This window comes from Rhipicephalus microplus, chromosome 1 (genome assembly GCF_043290135.1).
Source record: "Rhipicephalus microplus isolate Deutch F79 chromosome 1, USDA_Rmic, whole genome shotgun sequence".
Classification (NCBI taxonomy): domain Eukaryota; kingdom Metazoa; phylum Arthropoda; class Arachnida; order Ixodida; family Ixodidae; genus Rhipicephalus; species Rhipicephalus microplus.
Window position 1 is genome coordinate 46,654,973 of NC_134700.1, and position 17,695 is coordinate 46,672,667.

Genomic DNA, 17,695 nt, shown 5'->3' on the forward strand with positions numbered 1-17,695 from the left:
GCTGTATGAGCAATCAACACAAAATTCTTTGCAAGTGTTCATCGGATACCACGCTTAGCGAATGCATAGCGAATGCGAAATAGCATAGCAAAATAGCATAGCGAAATAGCATAGCATAGCATAGCGAAATAGCATAGCGAATGCCGGCCTACGGCCTAAACACTTTTTAATAAATGCCCCAGGGGGTATCGAGCAAGTGTGCTTGCAGTAATTACCCAAGGAGTGTTTTTAAAAGGCTCTGAAAGGCCGTTCTTCTAATTTTCGCTGTGAGAGTGCTGCGCCTACCACGCAGGCCTGGCGTTTGTTTCCCCTCCGTACTGCTGATACACAATCAAGCGCCATCAGCAAGAGGGTAGCATATTCATCATCATTGTAGCTAAGGCCTGCACGATTAAACACTTTTCATTCTGCCTAAGCAATACATATATATATATATATATATATATATATATATATATATATATATATATAGAGAGAGAGAGAGAGAGAGAGAGAGAGAGAGTCAAGTAGATCCTCAGTGAGCGATCACGACGTGGTTCATTTCGACGTTTCGGCCTAGAGCCAGGCCTTCATCAGGATTGAAGTTGATGTTCAGCTTTATAGAATCTCAAATCAGAGGGGAGAGACAGAAAAAGGAAAAATGCGAAAAAGAAAAAAAAGAAGAAAAAAAAGATAAAAAGAGTATAAGGTGGACTCTCCCCGGGGCGCCCCCTTCCACTCTTCCTTCTACTTCCCCCTCCATCTCTCTCCCCTTTCTGATTTTCACCTTTCTGCTCTCTGCGGTCTGTGTATGCTTCCTTTCACTAACGTCTTCTTCCCGACCAGACGGCGCCTCCTGGCTCTGGCGGTTCGGTGTGGTGCAAAAAGAGCTTTTTTAGGAAGTTGAAGCATTTAAATGCTCAGCGCCCGTCGACATTTAGTCGTAGAAAGATGGGTGCCGAGTAGTGCCGCAGAGGCTGGCAAGCGGGCGCAATTCGAATTCCTTGCCCGCTTCTGGATTACGCGCGCAGTAGCGGCCTCCCGACTGTGACAGGGTTGCTGTTGGGCATGTCATGCTTGGCACAATTGATTGGGTAGTAAAGTAAAAACAGAAAACAGACGACAGCTGTACTTAGGAAGAGTATTCACACTTAGCATTGTTCTGAGTTGTCCACTGCCCTTCGCAGCTGCAGTGCCATTAACTCAGTTACTATTTTCATTATTGCTGTTATTGTTTTCTAATGCTTTAATTGCCGTAAGTGTACCAGTATTCTCATTTATTCCTCTATCGAGGGTGTTAAATCGGTGAATAAGGTATGACTCTCGTTGTTAACGTTCTCGATTCGATTTAAATCCCGTCTCTAAGAGCATTACTGATAGTTTGTCGAATGCATGGCCGGGAAGATTGAGATGTTTTGATAGAGGTAGACTTGGGGCTGATTTCGCATGGGCTCTGTGATTATTGAAGCGAATCCTAAATGGTGTTTCTGTTTGTCCGATGTACTGCATATTACACACGTTGCATTCGAGTAGGTATACCACATTGAAGGAATCGCATGTTAGGTTTCCTCGTATGTTAATCGAAAACTTCGATTGTGTGCTGGTTGCTTTGTGTGTTTCTCGCATCGCCTTGCATACAAGACATCGTGGCTTTAAACAAGGTCGGCATGAATGATTGGGGGGTGATGTTTTAATTTGAGAGTGGACAAGTGTGTCTTTGAGGTTACGTGATCGTCGGTAAAAAACGCCTGGAGCGGATGGGAATGCGCGTTTCAGACGTTCACTTTGTTCCAGAATGTTGTAATGCCGTTTAAAAATTTTATTTACATTGGGGAAGTTTGTGCTGTAAGTCAAGCAGAGGTTTGTTCGTTGTGGGTCTTCTTGCGGGGGTCGCTTCATAAGTAAGTCTTCACGCTTTAGTTTTCTCGCTTTTTGAACAGCGTCATCAATTACATGTGGGGGGTATTTTTGTTTCTCGGGCATAAGTTTTAGCCTCTGTGAGCTCGTGTCAAAGTAAGCGACTCTAGAGCAGATTCGCTTAAACCGATGAGCCTGTCTCTATGGAATACTGTTTTCACAGTGGCGCGGGTGATCACTTTGGTAATGGAGGTATTGTTGTCGATCCGTTGGTTTGCGATATAGGGTTGTAGAGAGCTTCTCTTCTTCTATCGTTATAGTAACATCAAGAAACTTTACGGTTACTTGCGAGTATGTGTGTGTGAAGTGTATGTTCGGATGTACAGCATTGTAAGTGTCGATAAAGCTGAGAAGTTCGTCCTCGCTGTGGGTCCAAATAAGAAAGTTGTCTTCTATGTATCTTCTGTATAACATTGGTTTCGAGGAACTTTGTGCAAGAAATTCTGATTCTAGCCTTCCCATAAATATGTTGGTATAATTAGGTGTCATTTTGGTGCCCATAGCAGTCCCGCTGATTTGTCTAAAATACTCTTGGTTAAACTTGAATGAATTTAATTCGAGGACCATCCTCGTCAAAGTTGCGACGGCAGAGAAATCTGGGGTGTTAGATTGTCTAAGGTTTGTGTACATGTTTTGTAATGCAGCTATGCCGTCATCGTGAGGAATATTTGTATACATTGTATACAATAAAGAGACATCAAGTGTAACCAAGTACGAGTTTTTCGGCACACACAGACCTGAAATGTCTCGAAGAAAATGTGTGGTGTCTATTATGTATGACGCGAGGGTGCATGGAATGTGGCTTATTAGTTTATCCACGTACCCTGATATGAGTTCAGTTATTGTACCGATGCCTGATATGATTGGTCGACCTGGGTTACCTGGTTTATGAATTTTTGGGAGAATGTAGAAGCAACCTGGACGAGGGTATGCTGCTCGCGTCAGTTCGTGGTCAGTGTTGGTTATCTTTTCTGCATCTAACAGTTTCTTTAGTTCTGTTGATACGATACGTTTGTATTCATCTGTCGGATCACCTGGGAGGCGTTCGTAAAATCTTGAGTCGTCTAGTTGGCGGTATGCTTCTTGTAAGTAGTTGGTTGTATTAAGGACTACAATTGCTCCTCCTTTGTCAGCGGGTTTTATTGTTATGTCTGTCCTAGATGCCAGATTTCTCATACTTATATTTTCAGATTTTGTCAAGTTTTCTCGGTTTCCTTTCTGTCTGTGGCATTCGTGTACTATATCTTTCTGTACTGCGGTGATATAAAGGTCCAGGGACTTGTATCGATTACTGTTCGGTGTCCAATTATTTGTTTTACGATGGTGAATGGTTTCGTGGTTAGAAGGCCTGTCCAAGAAATATTCGCGCAACCTTAAGCTTCGAGCGAAGTTGTCGAGGTCTCGGAGCAAGTGGAATTTATCGAAACATTTTGTGGTCGGGCAGAAGCTTAGTCTTTTAGATAGCAGTTTTTCTTCGTCAGGTGACAAGCTCGTGTCCGATAGGTTTACAACCACAGTGTCACAGAGTGTGTTTCTATATCGGTGCTCGTTTGTTGATTGATTTGTGGGGTTTAACGTCCCAAAACCAACATATGATTATGAGAGACGCCGTAGTGGAGGGCTCCGGAAATTTTGACCACCTGGGGTTCTTTAACGTGCACCCAAATCTGAGTACACGGGCCTACAACATTTCCGCCTCCATCGGAAATGCAGCCGCCGCAGCCGGGATTTGAACCCGCGACCTGCGGGTCAGCAGCCGAGTACCTTAGCCACAAGACCACCGCGGCGGGGGGTGCTCGTTTGTACCGTTAGTGGTTTCCTGGGTGGTGGTGTTGCAGTGATAAGGAACTATATCAGGGAACGCGGTGTAGGGAACATGGCTTCTCTTGAGATTATGAATTTTTGTGGTCATGATGGCTTGGTATTTATTCTGTTCAAATTCTGTTAATCGTGTGATTTTTTTCGTTTGACAAAGTATTGTGGCGGAGAATGGTGTCGGTCATAGCGACCAGTTTCTTTACCTGCTTATCACTGTGATTAAGAGCGATTTCTCTTAACTTAAGAGATGCCTCAAGGAGGACATTTTCCCATGTTATTTGGTCATGTTCATCTAGGTTTGTAGCGGCTGGTGTGAGGGAGAGTGTCATACCTTTGGGGGCTATTCTAGCATGAAGAGACACCTGCAATGTTGATTTATGCATTTCTTGTCTAATTCATTTGTAAGCAACTTTTCGTACTTGAAGGAAAGTGGCACTGCAACTTGGAAGCGATGAGGTGGACTTGTATTTCAGAAGTCAATCTTCTTTTGGGTGCGGGATGGCACTGATGAGGTGCGCAGGTTGTAGTTATGTCCGGCAGGCCTTCGTCGTTTTAGGGAGGGTTTCGGCGTTGGCTCCCGGCGAACGTGTTCGTAGGCAGTTCCGGGGTCCGGAATAGGGGGACGCGGTTTCGTAGTTCGGCAGGCTTCCCTTTAAAGAGTGGTGTAGTAGTGCTGTCGTGTAGTGCTCTTGGTCTCGACATCCGCAATGCAGGGACGCGTGTTGGCTGTTCAGCAGACTTCCCTCCTAGTAGTGGTGCGCTGTTGCTGATGGTGAGGGGGTGCTTGTGTGTCGCGGGTATCACAGTTTTGCCGATCGTCGGGAACTCGGCTGTGATGTTGGGTGGGTGTGGGGCTCCTGGTATATATATATATATATATATATATATATTTATATATATTATATATATATATATATATATATATATATATATATATATATATATATATATATATATATATATATATATATAGAATGAACTTGCAGATAGCACATTTGAAAAGGAAATTGTATTTGCTAACCTTTCCCGGACCTGTCGTGCCTTCCCTTCAATTTCTCTTTCTCTCTCTCTCTCTCTCTCTATATATATATATATATACATATATATATATATATATATATATATACATATATATTCAATTCCAGGAGAGCCGTTGCCAATAACCCCGCAGTAAATAGTTGGAACTTTCTTGATTTGTGCGAATCCTAACGTTGTCCTTATCTGTTGTCAAGCAGACCGCCTTTAGTTCACCAAAAAGAACTAAGTGCCCCTAGCAAGTGCGAGTTTCTAACTGCGCAAACGGTGATAATAGCGTGCAGCCTAGAAGCGCGCAATGATGATAGGCGCTAGCGCTTTGTGCTGATATTGTTCACGCGCATTCAAGAACTAAGGGACGAGGAGCATGCATCGTGTCTATGAAGGAGAGGAGGAAAGCACCCCTCGTCTTTAAACGCAGAGTCGTGAGTGGCCGTTCAAAGGAAGCTACTTGTGGGCGCGTATTTTACGATCATGGCAAAACGCCTCATGGGTGAAGAAGCGCGATGGTGGTCTCCAAGCTAGTAGCCTGTTATCCACACTGCCTAAGCACTTCGGAGTCCTACGTTTGCCTTCATTTGCGCGCCAATAATGTTTTATCAATTTATTACTAATTTTAAAGACAGCCAGCCGACGTGGAGACGTCGACTGGCTGCCTGTAACAGCCATGACCAAACTATGGTTTTCTTTAAACAGTTGCTTCCGGTACGGGCGACATTCACGGGCAATGCATCAACAAGCTAGTGGATTCCGTACGTGCTGCACCGATCTATCTCGGCGACTGCGCAGAAGTGGCAACTTTTGGACGCCACCACCGTCATCGACTGACGCCTTTTAAGCAGCCCGACATCATGGCATTCCTTCAGTGGGCACGTCTGCTGGCCGCCTGTCACAGCCATGACCGACCCTTCGGTTTTATTTATGCAGGTTAGTAGCATGTATTCCTATGTCAAAACTAGTGATCCCTGCTTTATTTAACTGACGCGCCCCACCATCTTATGCATGTGTTACCTGGATGTGCAGAACACAGTACTGTCTCTATTGAAACTTTGTGCTAATATCGAATCCAACCCAGGTCCGACTACCGAACAAATGTTGAAAGAACTTCTTGAAGGCCAAAAGATTATGCATAAATGGCTTGATACTATGGAGTCAAAAGCTAAGAAGGTAGAAACGTCAGCGTCAACACTCAAGGGACTGAGTAGCAAAGTCAACAGTCCCGAAAAAACATTGCAAAGATAGAAAAAATGCTGGCGAATTTAAAACGACAGAAACAGAAGAAGCAATCTTCTCTTTTTGGGCATTCCTGAAAAAGGTGAAACACCAGAATCACTGGAATCATCAGTAGTTCAGAAGTCAGAAATGCTTTTATTTTTAACGAAATTGTTCGGGGTCTTTCAGGTGAAAAGCTGCATAGTACAGCTTGAATGTGTCTGAAGGCCCTCACATGGCAGCATTAACACTAAAACCAACATAAATACAGATATTTAGCATATATCTAAATATAATACATCATTTTAATTGAAAAGAGGAATTCGCAAGATGTTGAATAACACTAGTGATTTCCTACGTACACAAGGTACTTAAAAATAACATAGAAATGTAATACATATGAGAGAAGAGATGTGACAATGCATTGTGATACATCAGAAACAATAGTATTTACAACACTAAGAAATACACTGCTGTAAATATGACTATGATGCACACTATGATGATACTTTGTATATTGAAACACTGAGCGCAAAGTAGATAATACAACAGAAAATGATAAAATGTAATAACGATGTATTTTGTATGTTCATTCCGATTTACAAAGTATTCTCTACTTTGTTTGCGAGTTAAAGTATTCGGATTAAATCTTTCCCCATCCACTTTAATTAACAACAATGGTAGGCTATGTCGTAGTGACTGCATAAGATAATTTGTGCGTCTGAATTGTACTAACCACCTGTCTTTGCTACGAGTGCGGGAGTCACTTTTTTGTATTCGAGTCGTGACGTATGTTTTAGGAAAGATTTGATATTGTCGGAGGCAAAACAAAATGAATATAAAAGTTGGTATTCGTAAAGATTTGTTGCACGTATTATAATATGTTTTTGAAAGAGTTGCGCGCTGGGATGGAAATAGGGTACATTGGCTATTTGTCGAAGCGCGCGTTTTTGAAGTTGAAGAAGTGTACGAATATTAGCTTTCGTGGTGGTGGACCATACAAGCGCACAATAGTGAAGATGCGATTCAAACAAGGCGTAATATATTTGCAACTTCACCTTCTCAGGAAAAAAATGCTGACAGCGAGACAGCACACCAGTGGTAGATGACAACGATTTTGAGATTAGTTCAACGTTTTGAGATTATTTCAAGACTTGTTCGAAACTAAGCTTGGTGTAGACGTCAAATCTGTCTAAAGACTGCACATAACGGGGCGTATGCAACCTGATAAACCTAGACCTGTCATCCTAAAGCCCATAGATGACAGGGAAAGAAAAAGCACCGTGCTGAATAACTGTTGTAAACTGAAAGGAACGGACATTCCTGTGTCTGGCGGCTTCTCGGCAGCCACGGTCGAAGCAAATCCGAAAGAACTTATAGGATAGTGCCTTTGATAGCAGGAAAGCGGGAGTGAGAGTGAAACTGCCATATGACAAAATTTGAATTGATAACAACACGTATGAATGGGACAGTATTCACATGAACAGGGTTCCTATCAGTCGACGCAGTAGTAGGCTGTGAGATAAGCAGTGACATCAAAGCAAGAAAACTAAGCAGGTTCGTTGTCTTAACATAAATGCCCATAGTTTGGTTAACAAGGTAATTGGATTAGAAAGTGTAGTAACGGCACACAAGCCGCATATGTTAATCATTACAGAATCGTGACTACACCGAGACACAGGTAAAGATGAAGTAACGGCACCAGGTACAAAATGTACCGTAATGACAGAGACTCCCGTGGTGGCGGTGTTGTCATCATGTTTCGGGAATCGTTATATGTGATCCGATTACCCAATAATAAGGTAATCAAATGTGTTATTTTCAAAGTGTTCTTAGACGAGCTACATATTGATCTTGGGGGACTGTACCAACCATCCAATTCTAGTGATGAGTTTGTGAAGCAATTAAACGAATTTTTTTGTCAGAATAAAACGAATAGTTGCAATGTATTATTCGGTGGTGACCTTAATTTTTTCATGATGAATCAGTCGCGTAAGTTTCCACATGCTATCTCTGCTGCATCTGTACCTTTTCTTCATGTTTTGCTGTTCCACGACGACGCAGCTTGTGAAAACGCCCACTCGCATTCAAAACGAATCTAGCACAATTTCAGACCTGTTTTTGTTAGTAGATTTATATAACACTGCCCCGCCGCGGTGGTCTAGTGGCTAAGGTACTCAACTGCTGACTCGCAGGTCGTGAGTTTGATTCTCGGCTGTGGCGGCTGCATTTCCGATGGAGGCGGAAATGTTGTAGGCCCGTGTGCTCAGATTTGGGTGCACGTTAAAGAACCCCAAGTGGTCGATATTTCCGGAGCCCTCCACTACGGCGTCTCTCATAATCATATGGTGGTTTTGGGACGTTAAACCCCACCAATCAATCAATCAACCAGATTTATATAACACTGCAGTCCGCCAATAGAAATTTATTATGGCATTTCGGACCATAAAATTGTGCCCTCAAGCTTTCAAGTGTACCATGCTAAAATGCCTGATAAAAAGACCATTTTGAACCTGTGTTCTCTCGTGCTAGTGACGCAGACATAATAGACACTTTTGATCATTTTTATTCCTATTTCCTAACCCTTTCCAAAGAAAGTGAATGTTCTCTTGACAGATTGTGGTTATTTTTCAAAGACCTAGTAATTACCTGTATTCACAACTTTGTTCCCTACAAACGCAAAGTACTAAACTGGTCTAACCCCTCGATGACGAAAGAAATCGCACGCCTAGGGCGCAAGGTCAACAAGGCAAGAAAGCAGCAAATAATGCGACCATCATTGATTGGACTATATAATATATCAGAGATGCATCACACATTGAAACACAAATTGAAAAGTGCAAAGGGAAAATATCAAAGTGACGCTTTGACAAACTTCTTCTTGACGTCACCGAATAAGTTTTGGTAGCACCTTTCGCCCCAAAAAAGCCCTGTATCAAGCTTATCCATTAACCGTGATGTTATAACCGACAAGAAGGAAATGGCAGTAGCAATGAGTGATTATTTCTGTTCTGTGTACACGCATGATAATTACGTTACCCCTTACTTCAACACCTATGACACCATGTGACCTATCGATGGCATTTGTATCACTGAAGAAGGTGTCTTATCGCAGGCCTGTGTGCTCAGATTTGGGTGCACGTTAAAGAACCCCAGGTGGTCGGAATTTCCGGAGCCCTTTACTACGGCGTCTTTCATAATCATATGGTGGTTATGGAACGTTAAACCCCACATATCAATCAATCAATCAAGGGATCTTATCGCTTCTCTTTGACCTCGATTCCAGAAAATTAGGGGACCCTTAATCTTCGCCTTTAGGAGTTCAACGCGATAGCGCAATCCGGCCCCTAGTGCAACCTTCAACCGCTAAGTGCATACTTATTTATATGTTTTGTTACATACACACGCACGCACGTAAACACGCACACAGTTGATTGGACCAGCGCACGCTATTATCGACGAATGGCCTCGTTTTCGTCGTGACATGTGCCGAACAAAATGATTGATGATTGATTGATTTGTGTGGTTTAACGTCCCAAAACCACCATATGATTATGAGAGACGCCGTAGTGGAGGGTTCCCGAAATTTAGACCACCTGGGGTTCTTTAACGTGCACCCAAATCTGAGCACATGGGCCTACAACATTTCCACCTCCGTCGGAAATGCAGCCGCCGCAGCCGGGAATTGAACTCGCGATCTGCGGGTCAGCAGCTGAGTACCTTAGCCACTAGACCACCGCGGCGGGGCACGAACAAAATGAGTTAAAGGGGCCCTGAAACATTTTTTAAGTAGCCATGGAATGAATTCACTAGAAGAGCGTATTGCCTAACCAATTCAACGCCGCAAAAAGTTTAAGAATCTGTCCAGTGCGAATGGAGGTACTATGGTTTGTCGGATGCTACTATTGCGTTATCTCTACTCTCGTCGCGACGAAACCGCTGGAAACTAAACAGGGAGGGGCGACAGGGCCAAAAAAAAAAAAACTACCGCGCCTCGTGACCTTGAGCACTTCTTTTTTCTTCGAATGCGTGGCATTATCAGTTAAATTACGTGCACGCGCGTGGACAAGTAGCAGCCTCCCGCGGCTATCTCGGTAAGTTCATTTCTCGGTCACAGACGCACAGGCGATTTTTCGCTCACAACCAACGGGACCGACGGCGGGTTTTCTGCGACACGAGCTCTTTAACGCTTTCGCGTTAAAAAGTCACTGGGCATTGACTCTGTACCTAACACCTTTCTGATAAGGTATGATGAAGGGAGTGTCAAATACCTATGCTTGATCTTTAAATCATCTCCCTGGCGCGCTGAACTTCCGAGTGATCAGAAGCACATTAATATCACGCCTGTACCGAAAACTGATGAACATTCGCTTGTATCCTCGTTTAAGTCAATCTCCTTGCTATGCACAAGCGACAAAAATCCAGAGCCTATAATCTGTCTATATTTGTCGCAAGAACTAATCGAAAAACGCCCCTTCAGCACGGCTATTCCAGAGGATATTCTAGTGTAACCTAGCTTATCAAAACATTTCATGACCGGGCAACAGCGATCAATATGAGTGGTCAAGTAGATGTTATCTTATTAAATTTTGAGAAAACTTTCAACCATGTCAGTCAACAGAAAGTACTAGTTAAACTAAAACCAATTCTAAAATGACAAATTATTTGCATAGATAACTGCTTATCTTACAATGAGGAGCCAATGTGTTGCCATTGATTGTGTCACCTCGAGTTCCACTCCCGTGAAATGAGGTGTTCGTCAAGGGTCAGCTTGGGGGACATTGTTTTTCTGTTATTTATTAATGATTATGTGCTAAACTTACCCGTGAAAATAAAGCTTTTCGCGGAGAATTGTATACGGTATCAGGCAAATCGTAGTTACAGTGATCAATAATCTTTAAATACTGCACTAGAAAAGCTACAAACGTAGTTTAAAAATGTCAGATGACAATTCAATATAAAAAGCAGTATCAATAGGAGTTACCCGTAACAAACAGTCGCTTCTGTTTACCAATCACATGAATGGTCATACGTTATCCGAACTCACTAAACACAAATGTTTAGGACTAATACTCACATCAGTTTTAAAATGGAATGAACGCATAAAATATATTGAAAGAAAGGCAATGTAAAAGCTTGGCTATTTGCGAAGGAGGCTTGAGAATGCTACACCGCACATCGAAATACTCGCATTCAAAACTTTCATTAGACCAGTATTGGAATATAGAGCTACAGTTTGACATCTCCTTACTGGGTCAAATATTTAAAAAAATTAGAAATGGTTTAAAGAAAATCCGCCCGATTTGTTTTTAATTGTTATAGTTGGCGCACATCACCTTCAGGTGCACATCACCTTCAACACCCTTGCTTGGAATTTCCTATCACCCAATACTGTAGAGTGTCCAACAGATGATTTATTTCTACATGCTCTCAACAACCACAAACAATTGTTTGTATATTCATGAAGTCCAGAGTTTCGCAACGCTTCCATTTTTATCAGTACGTTTCAATCAGCAAAGTTATGTAATTGTATTAATGTTTTTTTTTCTCAAATTGATACAAAAGTATCGAATTGTATGCTTTTTTGCATTGTACACTATGCGACGTTTCCGTATGGCTTTTTACAATCATTAGCTCTGTCAGCATGTTGTGTGACGTTAATTATGCTTTGCAGTAAACAGTTTTGTATCTGCATTTCTGCTTAAGACCTGGTAATCAGGTCAGCATTATGTAATAAATAAATCAATAAATAAATAAATACAAAATCCTCTCAAACAAAACCAGCAACTCAATTTTAGTTTTACTTTTACTTACCGCGGCGTAGTAAACGTATCCTTTTGGCATGAGTGGCTTGCCATGTGGGAAAGGTGTCAGAAGGTCGCAGGAATATTTCTTGGTGTTTGATATCCTGCGCAACGTGTACACAAAACCAACGTTAAAGAAAAATTTTCACATGTGTTAACATGAAGCGCCATTTCCTTATTGAAATTGTTTTGAGTTGGTATGATTCGCTGCCAAAGCGTTTTGTGGCACGCACTTAAGACAGAGACGCACAGAAAGAAGATCCAAGGAAGCAGTGTTATTCATTTTTCTTCGTCCCAATCTTTTGTGCTTGCTACCAAATTTTTTAAACATTGTACACCACTTGAAACCTCAGACCACACCACCTGAAACAAAATCTTCACAAGAAACCTACATGACAGAATATTTGTTGGTTTCCAAGTTACCCACACAAAGTTGTAAGCATCTCGAAAATCGCCATAGTGATAATCGCATGCACTTACGGCGTTTACGACGCGGACAAATACAAGCCTTATACTGGCAAGCAGTGATAGTGCACGGTATTCTGATGCAGTACCGAATTGAGAGCAGAAATTACTGTGTTTTGCTTCATGAATTACTCAATTTCGAGGAAATGTGCAGACTTCAAACATTGCATTGTGTATGTGATTTGGTGCATAAACTGTACATCACTCTACTGTCCAACTTTCCGTGGAAGGAAAGTGTGAATTTTTCAGGGTTCATTTTTTTGCTAGACACCTTACCAATAAGAAGCATCTGCAATATATTTTCGACCTTTATCTTCATTTGTATTAGAACATCGCCCCGCCACGGTGGTCTAGTGGCTAACCCTCGTACTCACAAATGCTCCTCGACTCGACTTTTACTCTTCACTTGGAGTTGGGCACTGCGCAGCTGCTCGGCTGAAAATGACGCTGCGCTGCTCGAGAATCGCACAACATTATCCCTAATATGCAGTGACTTGCCGTTCCTAGAGATGGCACTTTCATCGGCTTTGTCAAGTGAAGGTGAAGCGTTGAGTGAAGGGGCGTTCTAGAATAAGGGGACAAGGTTTTCGGCTGCAGACCCACAGGTCATGGGATCGAATCCCGGATGCGGCGACTGCATTTTCGATGGAGGTGGAAATGCTGTAGTCGCATGTGGTCAGGTTTAGGTGCTCATTAAAGAACCTCAGGTGGTCGAAATTTCCAAAGCCCTCCACTAGGGCGTCTTTATTCGAGCGACATCGAGCGCATTATTGAAACGCCGTAGATTTGGATTCTTCAAGTGGCTGGTTAACTTCTTGGCCACTTTTCTTAACATTCACAATACAATTACTTGTACTAACATCCGCTATACACTCTCTGTGGCATTATTTCTTTTAGTTATCATTATTGGTGTCTTTGACAAAGAAGTGCCACGTTCCTTTCCTTTTGTTATCACTCCGTTACAGTACACGTTCAGTGTAAACCGCGCCTACTATGTTTGAAAAGCTTCGAGGCTGTAGTAGATCATTTTATTAAGATTACGCCCACATCATGAACATTACAGATTATTTTGGAACCTGCAGCGCCACTAGCGATAACGCTAGAACATTCCATGGCAAGTGTATAAATGCCAACGTGCTTCGCCGCTTGTCAGTTCATCGACGGCCGATGCTCTGCTTGCTGCTATCAGTGCCAGTTTATTGCTCTACTATGACTTTCCTTTTACCTGGCCACAAGTTAAGCGTCATTAAACAGTTTATTATCCGACATTCCAGTCTCCTGCATTTACCCACGTCATGACCCCATGATATCTGGTGGAGATGTTGGGTACATGGCTTGACGAGGACGTCCGGTACATGAACGAAGCTGCACGTCCACCAGATGCATCACAGAAGCGACAACTACTGAAAAAATTCTCGAAATGCGCACACAATAATTCAACCGGCGCTTGGCTCTAGGCTATGCAGAGATACAACCACTATGCTCCGATGATCTGCGTGAGGCCAAAAGGGCTGTTGTGCGCGAAGAACTTCGCCGAATGTTCCCGTCACGCCACCTCAAGTTTCGTCAATCGCAGCCATCGTCAGAAAGGAAACCCAGAAATCAATGGGTACCCCTGAGCCATCGCAACCGCAACCTCAAGCCATGAGTTACGCTGCTGCTGCCCGGCGCTCTACTACACGTCCACGTCAAGAAGCCGCGCCACCGCATTTTCGTCGCCACACACCACCGACGCCATACCATGCAACCACCGGCCAACGCAATGTTTCGAGAAAAACTGACGTGTGGCGTGCCCCCGACCACTGGCCTGTCTGCTACCGCTGCAGGGAAGCTATCCACACCTACCGCCGTTGCCAGTACCACCAGATGGGACCACGTGGTTTCGCCATCGACGCGCCGCGTCCAAAGCGGGGTGAAATATCACGTGGCATTGCCGACTATCTCCCCGGAATGCAGAGGACAACCCGGAGATCTTTTTGTTCACCTTTACCCGGCTGCTACATGTCACTGCACTATCGTTAGTACACTGGACCAAGTCGGGACCGGTCTCCTAGACCGTATCAGGAAAACTAAGGGTAGCAACCGATTGAGGTGCAATTGCTGCACGACGAACTGCCGAAGATCCTCCGCTGCCGACGACGACGCCACAACGAAACTTCGAGTACCCGCCATCACCTCAACGTAGGCCCAACGTCTAAACTTCTCGACCAGAAGCTGTTCCAACAACGAACGTCGAAACAGGGATGCGAACCGTGGTAACCGTGAAGTGACGCTGCGACCCAACCACAACGCAAGGCGACGTACTAGCGACCTCTACATTCTCATCGACTGCCACACCGTCACAACTCTCGTCGACACTGAAGCCGAATATTCCGTCATCAGTGGTACTTTCGCCGCGATGTTATAGAAAGTTAGGACCGCTTGGGAAGGCCCTGAAATCCATACAGCCGGAGGTCACCAAGTGACAACAGCGCGAATTTGCGGAGCTAGACTGACCATTAGCAGTCGCATGTATGCCGCAAGCTTCGTCGTATTGCAGCGTTGCTCGAGACATGTCATTCTTGGAATGGACGTCTTGAGCCTGCACAGTGCGGTCATCACCTTGACAACAAAGTCGATAACAATATCCGCAGAAAAAGCACTTCCTCCACCCACGTCGTTAGAAAGGCGTACCTTGAATGTGCTGAAAGACTCCAGCATCAGCATTTCAGTCGGCACTCAAAAATCAACAAACATACAAGGCGTCGTTGAAGGCAACCGGCGCCTGTTGCTCAACCACGAAGTTTCCGTTGCTAGAGTAATAACCGAGCCGCGAGGAGAGAACGCAGGAGTGATGCTCACGAACTTCAGCAACGAGTAGAAGAACGTGAGCAAAGGCATACGGTTGCTTACTTCGAAGGGATACTGGAAGCCAGCAACGCTGTCGCCCACTAGGATTTCGCCGAATCTATTTTAATGACTGAAACCCTTAAACCAACTTTCGACGGTAATCCGAGCCTTCCGACGCATAAGTAGGAACAGCTCAAGAACCTGCTCCTGAAATACAAGAACTGCAATTCGTCGTCATTGAGAAGTCGACAGACACCTGTCGCGAAACATCGAATCGTAATAGAAGAAAATGCCAGGCCACTCCGTCAGAGTCCGTGCAGAGTTTCGATGCGAGAACGTGAGCCCATATTGAAAGAAATCGACGAAATGCTCTGCGACGACATTATGTAGCCTTCAAAAAGTCTATGGGCGTCACCAGTGGTATTAGTGAAAAAAAAAGGATGGAACACTACGCTTCTGCGTTGACTATCGCCGACTCCACAAGATAACGAAGGACGTATACACTCTCCACCGAATAGACGACGCCCTTGCTTGAATCCACAACGCCTAATACTTTTCATCGATGGACGTCAAAACAGGCTATTCGCAGATCGAAGTAGACGAGAGAGACCGAGAAAAGACTGCGTTTATAACAACAGACGGCCTTTTCGAGTTCAAACTTGGTCATGCCCTTCGGTTTTTGCTTGGCACCTGCGACTTTTCAACGCGTTATGGGCACAGTGCTGGCAGGATTGAAGTGGCAGACTTGTCTAATTTACTTGGACGACGTCGTCGTGTTTTTCTCAAGCTTCGACAAGCATCTTCGGTGCCTCAAAGCTGTACTTAAAGCTGTAAAGTCTTCAGTACTCACCCTAAAGCCAGAAAAGTGCCGCTTCGCGTACGAGGAACTCTTGTTCTTGGACGACGTGATAAGCAAGTGCGGAGTCGGACCTGATTTGCAGAAGACAGCCGCCATCGCTGCATTTCTGCCGCCCGCTGACAAAAAGACCATGCGTCAATTTCTCGGCCTGTGCGCCTATTACAGGCACTTCGTAAAAAACTTTGCAAGCATCGCCGAGCCACTCTTAACCTCACGACGACTGACGTTAAGTTCAAGTGGAAAACTGCCCAGGAGGAAGCATTTGCGGAACTCAAACGACGCTTACAGATGCCTCCGTTACTTGCGCATTTCGACGAAAACACCGAAACATAAGTGCAAACTGGCACAAGGGGCCTAGGACTCAGCGCCATCCTTGGGCAGAAAAGTAACAGACTGAAAAGGGTTATTAGTTGCGCTAGCCGGTCACCATCGAAAGCAGAAAGCAATTATTCCACGACAGAAAAGGAGTACCTTGCCATCATCTCGGTGACGTCAAAGTTTCGTCCTTACCTCCACGACAGGCCCTTCAAAGCTGTGAGCGACAACCATGCCTTGTGTTGGCTAGCCAACTTCAAGCACCCTTCAGGTCGCCTCGCCCGATGGTACCGGAGACTACAAGAATACAACACTACCATCATCTACAAGTCCGGCAGAAAACACTCCGACGCCAACTGCCTGTCGCGAGCCCCCATAGACCCACCCCCGCCCGAAGACCTGAATGACGACTCCTTCTTGGGAACGATAACAGCTGACGACTTCGCTGAACGCCAGCGGGCTGACCCGAAACTTAGGAGGCTAATCGAATACCTCGAGGGCAGGACCTTCCTTGTTCCGGACACTTAGGTCGTTTTCGCTCCAAAACGGCCTTCTCCAAAATAACTTCTCGCCACTCCGAGCCAAGTACCTTCTTGTGGTGCCTTCAGCTCTGCGACCAGAACTCATCCAGGCCCTGCACGACAATCAAGCTGCAGGACATTTTGGTGTTCCTGCACGATCGCGAGGATACAAGAAAGGTACTACTGGCCGCGCCTTACCGCCGATGTCACTCATTACGCGAGGACATGGCGAGACTGTCAGCGACGACAGACACTGCCAACAAGGCCAGCAGGCTTTCTTCAGCAGATCAAAGCACCTCGCTGACCGTTCCAACAAATCGGGATGGAACTACTGGGGCTGTTTGTAAGGTCCACATCGAGCAACAAATAGATCGTTGTAGCTGCTCTCACCCACTTCGCCGAAACAAAGGCCCTTTCCAAAGGTAGCGCCAAAGAGGTAGCCGAGTTCTTCGTTGAGAACTTCGTCCTTTGCCATGGTGCCTCGGAGGTTGTCAGGAAAAAAGTGTGTGTACGAGGGATAATTATTAAGCTTTTCATACAAGAAAATTGCACTTTTGCAGTTCAAGTTAAAAAGACCTTGAGAACAAAGATAAAAACATGAGCAAATCTAATAGGGAGTCATGTGACCACTTACAGCAACGACTGCAGCTATTCTCGACGGTAACGAGTCGTAAAGTGATCGAACATATTCCCGATCGGCTTTCAGCCTTTCCCACTCGTTGCTGACTTGCGCCCACAACTGGTCCGAAGTCGCGGAATAAAGGGGCTTCCTTGCCAAAGAAGCTCTCAGACGGCCCCACACGTTTTCTATCACATTCAGGTCCGCTCCTTTCGGAGGCCATTCCAGTAGCTGCATGTGCTGCTCCGCCTGGAACTCCTTGACAGCCCGCGCCGTGTGTAACGGTGACCGGTCCTGTTGGAACAGGTAATCACCGTCTGGG

The 17,695-nt window shown here is 44.6% G+C and overlaps 1 protein-coding gene across 1 annotated transcript in view; it reads right to left on the minus strand.

Annotated features, from left to right (window-relative positions):
• Positions 1-17,695, minus strand: part of LOC142763193 (uncharacterized) — a 493,700-nt gene that overhangs the window by 205,786 nt on the left and 270,219 nt on the right. The window contains exon 4 of the mRNA XM_075865126.1: positions 11,776-11,869. Coding sequence (XP_075721241.1) covers positions 11,776-11,869 — 94 coding nt within the window. The remainder of the gene's footprint in view (positions 1-11,775; positions 11,870-17,695) is intronic.